The sequence below is a fragment of the Anneissia japonica genome, unplaced genomic scaffold (genome assembly GCF_011630105.1).
Source record: "Anneissia japonica isolate Jap-2015-1 unplaced genomic scaffold, ASM1163010v1 scaffold287711_len853857_cov187, whole genome shotgun sequence".
NCBI lineage: Eukaryota > Metazoa > Echinodermata > Crinoidea > Comatulida > Comatulidae > Anneissia > Anneissia japonica.
In genome coordinates this window covers 478,499-488,991 of record NW_022753410.1, presented here as the reverse complement: position 1 = coordinate 488,991, position 10,493 = coordinate 478,499, and the positions used below count along the sequence as shown (strand labels likewise).

The following is a 10,493-nucleotide window of genomic DNA, read 5'->3' as shown; positions in this document are numbered from 1 at the left end:
AGTTAAAGTATTATTCTCTTGAAGTTTCAGTATAACGTAAATTGAGGTGTATTCATAAGAGCCTTTATATCTGTATATCGAACGGAAGTTACATCTCATATGGGAAGCGGTTACAGTGAAGATCTTGTCATACGTCCTGTTTCACCGCAAGAGCTTTATACTCAGACATGTCCAATCGATCTGATGGTCAAATTAAGACTCAGTTTAGACATTTGATATGTCAAATTAAAATTGTTTTAACCAATGCATTAGCTTATGTCTTTATTAATGCAAGAAACAATAATTATATGAAGCGTATATTATTATTTTAATATTGTGATACTGTAGGCCTATATCTTAATTCCCCAAAATAAAATTGGATACCTACATTCCCCATTGAGACTAAAAAGTGCATAAGTCACAAAATTATTGAAACAAAAAAGTTGAAATCATGTAGAAATTGCTCACATATTTTTATTCGGGTGAAACTTTGTTTGTATTGTTTATTAGCCGATCATAGTTTCCAGTCTTTGGATTTCGTTGTTTAGAATAAACTGTAGACATAATTTTACTGAAAGAATTGATATAATATGGGCCTTGTGAATCCTAAATTTAACAAACTGATAACGCGAAAGTAGTCAAAAAAGGATTAAGATAAATATAATTTTATTGTTAGTTATTTAGTAAGTACCGGTAGTAAGTAGGATGTGAATTTGCGTCAGGAAAATATCACTCCTATTTAGTAATTTATGAACTTTACATTACCATCTTTTTAAATATAATTAACATTTCAATAAGTTGATATAATTGAAAGTATTACGATAATTATGTAGGCCCTATTTCATTTTGATTGATTCAATTTAATTGCTTTACATTCGCCAATCATTCTAGATAAACTCTTGTATTATAATGTGCAACTGCTACCCTGCACAACTGTTTGGTCCAACTATGTTATCTAAATTTGTAGATTTCACTGCAGACTTTTTGTAGATGACATGAAGTTGGCCGACAAATGGCACCGGATCGCAGCCTAATGTAATCAGCTCGATCAAAAAAGCCCCTCGATTATACGAGAATTATTCGTGCTGAATGAAAATAAACATCACGAATATAACATTTTGTATTTCACATAACATATTATTTGGCTCAGTTTAGGTCACGCCTCAATAATTTGCTTAAAACAAATATATTTTAATATAAAATAAAACAATGTACACAAACTTATAAAGACTTCATTTGTATTTATTAGTTACACATTTGTTTCGTATGAGTAGCTACACGCTACTCACAACTCATCATGCATAATGAGCATACCAGTGATTGGATTGTACATATATTAATATCAAATTGTACACTACTGTAATTTATACGGTACCTTTTATGTATTTTATGACTATGTTCTGATAGTGTAAATTATTATTATTATTATTATTATTATTATTATTATTATTATTATTTTTATTATTATTATTATTATTATTATTATTATTATTATTATTATTATTATTAGGTATATTGTCATTATCTGCACCATTATAATCATCATTATCATCGGCGCCATCAACATCATCGCCATAATCATCAACATCATCATCGTCATCATCACCACTATCATCATCATCATCATTATCGTTATTATCACCACCATCATCGTCATCCTCGTCCTAATCATCATAATTGTCATTATCATCATCCTTATTTATATTATTATTATTTTCAAGCCTACCATATTCTAATTGTACACCACTAGCTTGAATTCCAGTAATTCTCCAACCGATTTTTAAAACATGATACCAAGGCCTACGTTCTGTTTTAAACAACAAATTTAAAGTTCTTAAACAGCAGACAGCACATTCCTCAGCAATAAACGCCTACTAAGTTTCGAACGCACTTTCACACCTCGATTAATAAAACAGCGCCATCACTAAAAGTTAATTTTTCTACCCCTCTGAGTTTCTTGAAGGTCAGCAAGTCCTTCCGAGACTGCGAAACTTAGCAAAGTCTACGTTTGGCAAGCTTTACTAGTGTGATAGGAAATGCAAGTACCAGGGGCATTTAGTAAGTATGGATTAAAAACACTAACTTCGAAGAGCGCAAACATAGTTTTGTCTCATCGCGAATGGAATGGCATCATTAAAATAGCCGTCGCATATTCATCATTATATAGAATTTATCGTTTGCTTGCGATATACTTTGAAGAAAAAAAGGAGATCGATATCCTATAGTGTATGATGGCTGTTAATAAATGGATGTATTACACGTTTTCTGTCTGTCTTATGCTGTTCGTTGCAAACAAGGTACGTGTTCACACTTAGTCTAGAAGTAACGTGAAGTCTACTTACACCGGGTGTAATATGGTTATATTAAAAGACCGGTTCGGTGTTAATAAAACTATAGGACCCAAATCTACACACACACAGGCTTAGGCTCCATTTTAGCCTGTACATTTGGAATTGAGATATTTCCAATTGGATTTGAACATGACCCCAGTGATTCATTTGGTTATGGGGGCAGACTGCATAATTCATAGACAACAGCAGGTCCATGTTCGAATCCCACGGTACAATACATCCAACAACTTCTAGGCCTATGATGATATTGTATTTCTTGTTGCAATTGCTAATGAGATAGATGGACATGTATATTCAGTACTTTGCCATAGATTGGCCGTCGGCTGACAACATCCGTGCATTAGTAAACATATCACAATGCATCAACACCTGCCCGCCATCTGTCCGTTACTTTGATGGTACCTACCTCAATCCCACCTCCCCTTTCAGTAGCAACAGCCTCACCTGATCTTAGGTCTTTAACGTATACTTTGATCCAGATAGGCCCTATGCTGATTAGGCCTATAGCAGTTTAATTGGAAAATTGGGATTCCCCTAAGCAAAGTCGCGGATGCATGCGACATGCATACCCTCTTTTTATGTGCCATAAGTATGCGAATTTAGCTGATTAGATGAAACTTTCACTTTAACAATAGAGTAATAATGAAACAATGTCATAATGTGTAGTTCTCTTTCCCACTAAAAATCACTAGGACGGCGGTAGCGATTTTATTTTCTCCGAATATAAACTCTGGACTATAAAATTGGTAATATTCGGCCTGCGTCTACCAACTAGACCTCATAGGACGCAGAAGCACCCGTGAAGAACCACAGACGCGTCAGCACTAACCTGCTAAATAACCCGCTGAGGTTTCGATTTATTTTGCAAATTAATAAAGTTAATACAGAACACTTACGTTATTTCATAATACTGTACGACAGAAACGGAAAGCCGTCTACCCATTGTATTCATTCAATCAATTCACATGGAAATGACGCTAACATGAAAATTTATATTCATGGTACTAATGGAGTTGTTTTACCAGTAGGCATATTACTTTTAACCTATAATATACTGATGTATTATTTTCGCCTTTCATGATTTATATTTTATATTAGTTAAAATTGAATTCATCATAACAAATGGATAGGGAAAAATGGAATATAAATCGAATAAAAATTATTCAAAATGCATTAATTTGGGGTTTTCTAGAGGGCGGTGTTATCGATTACGCTATCCTTGGATTTTAGAGCATGCAGGATGAGGTAATGTGGTACACGTGATGTTATGTAATATCCTGATTAATGTAATATTAATCAATTCTCTTAGGGTTGAATCATTCGCAATCATAGTCGCAAAATACTATAGCTTATTTTTTTCAAATAGGGTATAGAATTTCGCACTAACTATCTAACCCAAGTTAGGAAGTACAAAGCGTCATATTCCTCTTTATTTTTTTAATTTTTTTTTAATGAAAGTGAAAACGTTAGCGTCATTTCCATGTGCGGTATTTATAAACATGTCTTGATTTCAAAGGGTTTTTTTCTGCACTTCATCATGACCGGGTTAAGTCTACAAGACGTATTAACTGTTAAAACATCTATGAGGCGCAAAATAAAATGCATACATAGGCCTATGCCTAATGTTTTATGAATTGATTGAATGAATACGATGGGTAGACGGCTTTCCGTTTCTGTCGTACAGTATTATGAAAATAATACATCAGTATATTATAGGTTAAAAGTAATATGCCTACATATGTATATATATTTTTTAATGTGTATGTATATACATGTATATATATATATGTACGTGTATATACATGTCTGTATGTATATATATACATATATATACATGTGTATATACATGTTTATATGTATATATATACATGTACATATATATGTATATATATGTACATGTGTATGTAAATGTATATATATGTATATATGTACATGTGTATATACATGTGTATATATATGTGTGTATATGTATATATGTACATGTGTATATACATGTATGTGTATATGTATATATATATGTACATGTGTATATACATGTATGTGTATATGTATATATATGTACATGTGTATATACATGTGTGTGTATATATATATATGTACATATGTATATACATATACATGTATGTGTATATATATATATATACACATGTGTATATATATAGGCCTATAATAAAAGTCGAAGGTGGTATATAATTTGCCACAAATTTATATATTTATGTGTATGTATATATTAGCAACTATCATACGATATGCACTAAACTAAGTTAAAGCTTATCTAAAGCAACCCAAATTGTGCTATTCTAAGGTAAATCTAAGCTATCATTAAGGAGGACTGCTGTCAGTATTAGTGAGACAAAAATTAGTGTTTCACTTATGAATTCATGACTCTTGTGTGAAGGAAAACATCTTTGACTATTGAGTTAATATATGGCACTCTAGCAATAATAAGCATAATGTTATAACATTAAACATACACAAAATCGTATATAGGCTATCAGTAACCCTGCTAATTAAGTTGACGTGTGTCGCAATGCATCGAGGGTTGCAATTATTTTTTTTTTAACTTCGGCCTATTTTATGTTACGTATACTTTATTTTACAGTTCATATTCGCAATTTTTAATAGTGCAATGAGAAGAAAAAGAAATCTAATTAGTCATTAAAACACACTTTTCAATCATGAAAATTGAATAAATGTTTAATTCATAGTTCATGCTAAGATCATTTTAAAAACTCCATAAGGTGAAACGTATCGTGTACTGGTAGTTATTGAAGCGAAAAAAATAGTAGAACCCCTATTAAGGGAACTAAAAATGTTGCCTTAATTTGGTGTCCCCTGAATAGTGGTTGGTCTTAATGTTAAATTTTTTTTATTTTCCCTCGTTTTGCGTTGGTTCTAGTGTACTAAGGGAATTCAACAAGCGACCTTATTTGCTTGATTCATATTATAATTGCACTCGTAGGAACGTTGACAGTAACGTTGTAGCTAACTTGTAGGTTCCGAATTGAAATAATTCGAAATGTCTGCCTAAATGCGTTAATCTATAAGTTTAACGTGTAGACCTACTAAATGCACCGATGTGTTTTGTTGTTTGTGATTACTTGGAAATCTAGCAGAAAGTGCAATGTCCAATTTTGCTTCCAGTATTAATAGCAACCGTCTAGTCAGAATAAAATCTATGAAAGGCAATGAACTATTGTTAATATAAAACAAAATGTAACTGTAATTCTTTTTTACTATGACCGTTGCTCTAAAATACCATATCATATAATATTGCATATAGTATAATTGTATTATTTTTATCTTTATTATCATGACGATGACGATTATGATATTCATAATAATAATAATTATTATAATAACAATAATTATCCTAATTTTCGTGATGATGTTATTACATGATATTATTAACAAAGAAAATCATTAACTAATGAAAGCAACATCAACAAGAAAAACAAGAAATTTACATACAATAAGAAAACCATCAAATAAGGCAAAGAGGAACACAAAAAGTCACTAGCAGCAGATGTGGTAGTAGTAGTAGTAACAGTAGCAGTAGCAGTAGTAGTAGCAGTAGTAGTAGTAGTAGTACAAGTAGCAGCAGTAGTAGTAGTAGCAGTAGTAACAGTAAACATTCGCCTTAAAATACCAGTAATCAATAAACTCAGAAATTTAAATATGGCCCGATTGTTTAAAATAATAAGTAATAGGTCAAAACACAGTGAGACTCATAGGGAAAATATTGTTGTTTAAACTGAAAAAGTTTATTGCACTCCCTCAACCTGGAGCCCAGATGATTCCGTTATGGAGTTGTAACACGTGTTTTTCACTCAAAATATTCCGATTTTCTGTACGATCCTATTAACAATGCCAAAATGAGTTTTCAACTGTTATTATGGACTACCTGACATCTCAAAGTATGATAACCAATGCGTTTTTGTCATCAGGTATTTTTACCTCTTTAATCAATGTTCAATAGTATTTTTATTTACATTTCCTTAATAAAGATTTTGATGACTTTCGTATTTATTTCATTTATTTTATCATAATTATTAAAAACTGAAAAAATATTATAGTGCTATGTCATAGTGTTATTTTTATGTTTTATATGAGGTATATAGACGTGAGATTATTTAAGATTTTAGTTGAAATCTCATTTTTGAATATTGTATCTAGAATTTTATAGGTGCTGCTCTTTTCAATTTTTGTCTCAAAATACAATGTTCAAGGTCATGGCAACAATACTTACACTAACTGTAATATTTTTTTTTACTAATTACGAATTAAAATAAATCATAATGTTTATAGATCTTGGTTTAACACAATTCTGAAGTGTACAGTATTCACATTAGATATGGCAATCATGCACACATAATAGGCAAATATATTATTAAAAGCAATGGCAATTTGTCAGTCAGTGATTTATATTAGCTAAGGCAGTCTCTAGTGGTACTTGACAACCCACGTTCACTGCGACAGAAGTATCACTGTGCTATTCGATGGCTGTTGTGGGTTCCATATCTAAGTTCGATTTTCTAAAATGAATACTATAGAAAATAATCGCTTCATTATGGTCGCTGATTTCACTGTCTCTAAGGATAAAATACTACATTAATAACAAGAGACATATTGGAAATTCTAGGATCTGAAAACGTCTGTGAACTCGTAACCATTGTAACATTATGTCCTAATTCATTATGTATTTTTTAACTTATTTACTTCTATTATTTACTTATTACTTAGGCTTATTATTATTTCTATTCTTGCTATAGGCCTATATAACTTGCATATATATTTACCATAGCTGTTCAAATTTTTGATAATCCGTGTACTAGGTAATATGCACCGTGTAAGGTAAGAATTACAGATAAAAAAATTACCCATTTTTGTTTGTTAAGGAAATTTGAGAAAACTTCTATTCGTTTACACAAAACCACATTGGATTCTAATTTTCTATTTCTATTCTATTTCAGGTTGAGTGCAAACGTTATAAACACATAAAAGGTAAGTTGAAATTTGTTATTCGCAATGGGTAAGCATTTTCTAAAGGAAGGTATTGCTTTTTTATACCTCACCTTAGGATGTTGACTGAACTTATCAGACGTATTTTCTTCCCCGTTAAATTTGTAGACGTCGGATTTACTCGGGCAATGCTAATTGCATTTTAGGAATCTAATAACAAATTTCAGAAGTGTAACTCTACGGTTAAATATATTTAGGGTCTTACATTATAGAGAGAGGCGACTTGCGTTGATCCCAGTTTGAGTTGAAGGGGTAGTTTAAAGCAATTTTGGACGGGTAATTTTTGGTAGTCAAGTAATTGTTAATTAGTGTCTCGTTGGACGCTGTTATTAAATATTTGGGTTTATATGGAAAGTGAGAATGCTAGGATTCAAGGGAGTGAGTTTATAATGAAGAATATTGTGAAAACAGCGAATGGGGTTGATACGAAACTGCAATATGTGTTTAGTATTTGACTTGAAATCATAAGATGTAGGCCTAGGCTACAGTAGCCATTTGGTGCCAATGACGGTCTGTAAGAACGTCGCTAAGTAACTGTGAAATTATTATGTGTTGTGTGTTCTAACTATCCAGAACGGATGCTTTCAACATGGTGGATATAATGGATAAGCAGACAACGTTTATTAGGCATATACTTTAGTAAGCCTCTATTTTTATAATAGCTAGCTATTTATAGTCATGTGGCCACAATTATGTTAGCAATGATCAACCTTTATCCCGTTTTAGTATTGTGGATTAAAATATTGAACGTTTAAAAATAAGTTGATAAAATAGACACTTTTTCCAATAAGGTCACTTAAATCATTATAGATTAGGACTTTTAATTCATGTAAACGCGTCAACAACCATCCACTAAAACGCGTTTTTTTTTTAACGCTAAACTACAACGAGGCTTAAGTTATGAGGCTTAAACTTTTAACCAATAACACGGAGTTCGTAATTAGTTTCTTAATAGGGGGTTTCTAACAGTGATTCAGATTAGAAGCTCACTACTATAACGTTACAATGAATTGATACGGTACCTACTTATAGATACTGTAGCTTCAGTTTTCGCAACATGTACAGAACCGTCACGTGACACTATCAATCACTTGCACATTTGTCAACAGACATCTTAACAAGTATGTCTCGCTGTGATAAAGCGTAGACACTCCCTTGTGACATAAAAATGGGGATACAGTCCATATCCAGTCCAGGAATCTTAATATGATTTAAGGAATTTTCTTAGACCTAATGCAGAACTTGATCACTACTACAAAAAGAAAAAAATATCAAGAATCATTTTGCAATACAAGATGAATGATATGTAGGCTTAGTATTGTGTGATTTGTTAAAGATATATGTTATGATGTTGAAAAATAAACTACATGCCTACTGCCCCCAAATGACCACAAAGGGTGGGTGAAGCTGTACTGCAGCTATCCGTTTCTCCCAGGCCGGGGGCCTAGCCGATATACCCTGGTTACTGAACTGGAACCAATGAATTCCGGTACGTCAGGTTAGCTTCGTACCTAAAGTCTAATACTGTATTATCATGACAAAACTTAAAAATGTAAAAAAGAAAATCGAACGTTTTAATTTGTGTATTCAAATATGTTATTAGCTTTTAGCCGAATTAACAAGGAAAATTATTTTCCTTCCAAAAAGTTACAGTTGGTTAAATAGTATACCGGCATCATTTCTTTTGTATTTGCATACATATATATTTAAGATATTTTAGTTCTATAAATCATTGAAAACCGATTAAAAAATATTCTCGATGTTCTTATCTTTTATTTATTTCCAGCTCAAAATGTTCTTAATTAAATTGTTTTCATTTTTCACACTTCAAATATAGAAAATTATTATTTTACAGCAGTGTATTACTGTAATGTACCGGTATTATATAGGGTATTGCGTAGTCACGCCTACTGCTCATAAGGTACAAATATAATGTGTTGGTTTTTCTGTTAAAAGAAAATAAAAAAGCTTAGGCCTATATGACATTTTACCTCATCCTCAATTTGTTCTTAATTTTTAAGCAATTTCAGCATCTGTGTTCTTATAAAACGTGTTCTCTTTTTAAATAAAAGTGTATTGAGTTCAAATGAAATAACTATAAGTAGCTTTACTGTACTTAAATATTTAAAGGTATTTCTTGAGTATTTCTGGATGCTTATATATTTAATACAAAGTAATAATTATCAGTTTTAATTAAGAACGAACCCGACTGCAATCGTATCAATATTTTAGCCTTTGGGATCATCTTACTATATAATTTGTTAAATTGTGTGATAATTTATTGTTATCTTAGGTATTGTTGCATTGTGTTTTAACTTCTGTGCATTTCGTTTAGATTTTAGGCCCTATTTCGGAAAGTATTAATATATGAAAACAAACGTGTCTTATTTAAAACTAGTAATTTAATCACTCTGTTAGTTGAGAATTATGAGGTTAGGGTAAGTGTCAGCTCTAACATCAGGAATAATTTATAGGCGTCTTTGTCAAAAAATTCAAACGGTTACTTAAAATTTAATTTTATGTCACTTAAATAGGGGCATGATAATGTCATATCACACTCATATGTGGGGAAAATCACATGTAGACCTATTTTTGACAGCAGGCAGATCTTAATTACTGATATACAATACTGCCTGTCTGTCTGTATTGAACCAACACATTTTTTAACAGGTTGATCAAGTTGTTTTTCTGTAACGTAAGTGTTTGAAGCTGCCTGTTTTCATGTGAATAGTACTTCAGGATATTAAACAACTGTTTCCCAGTATCTGTTGCGCTCACAGAATAGTAACGCCCGGCTAGTGGGATCCATTTTCCAATTCTATGACGTCTCACTAACTGTTGATGGATTATATTCGGAACCATTACACATATTTCTCTAACTTCCTTACGTTGTAAAAAATAATAGAAAGTTTATTCTACAGGGACTATTCATTAACGTGTTATTACTCCCTCTGCTGCGAGTGGTTGCCGTTCTTTTGATGATTGCTCTGTGATTTTAGGCTTAAGAAATCGAATTTCGAATGTATGTACGCACATGGCAAAATGCCCAATACGTTATGTTCACATGGCAATTGACCGTTTTGAAAGGTAGTTTTCGCCAGTGACGTAGTCGGGGCGCTGGGGGGGGGGGGAGGGGGGTGG

The 10,493-nt window shown here is 32.0% G+C and overlaps 1 protein-coding gene across 1 annotated transcript in view; it reads left to right on the top strand.

The window, feature by feature from the left end:
• The first annotated feature begins 2,001 nt into the window (after positions 1-2,001).
• Positions 2,002-10,493, top strand: part of LOC117122866 (A disintegrin and metalloproteinase with thrombospondin motifs 3-like) — a 32,029-nt gene continuing 23,537 nt past the window's right edge. Inside the window, exons 1-2 of the mRNA XM_033268629.1 lie at positions 2,002-2,276; positions 7,304-7,334. Of these exons, the coding sequence (XP_033124520.1) occupies positions 2,208-2,276; positions 7,304-7,334 (100 nt within the window). The 5' untranslated portion in view covers positions 2,002-2,207. The remainder of the gene's footprint in view (positions 2,277-7,303; positions 7,335-10,493) is intronic.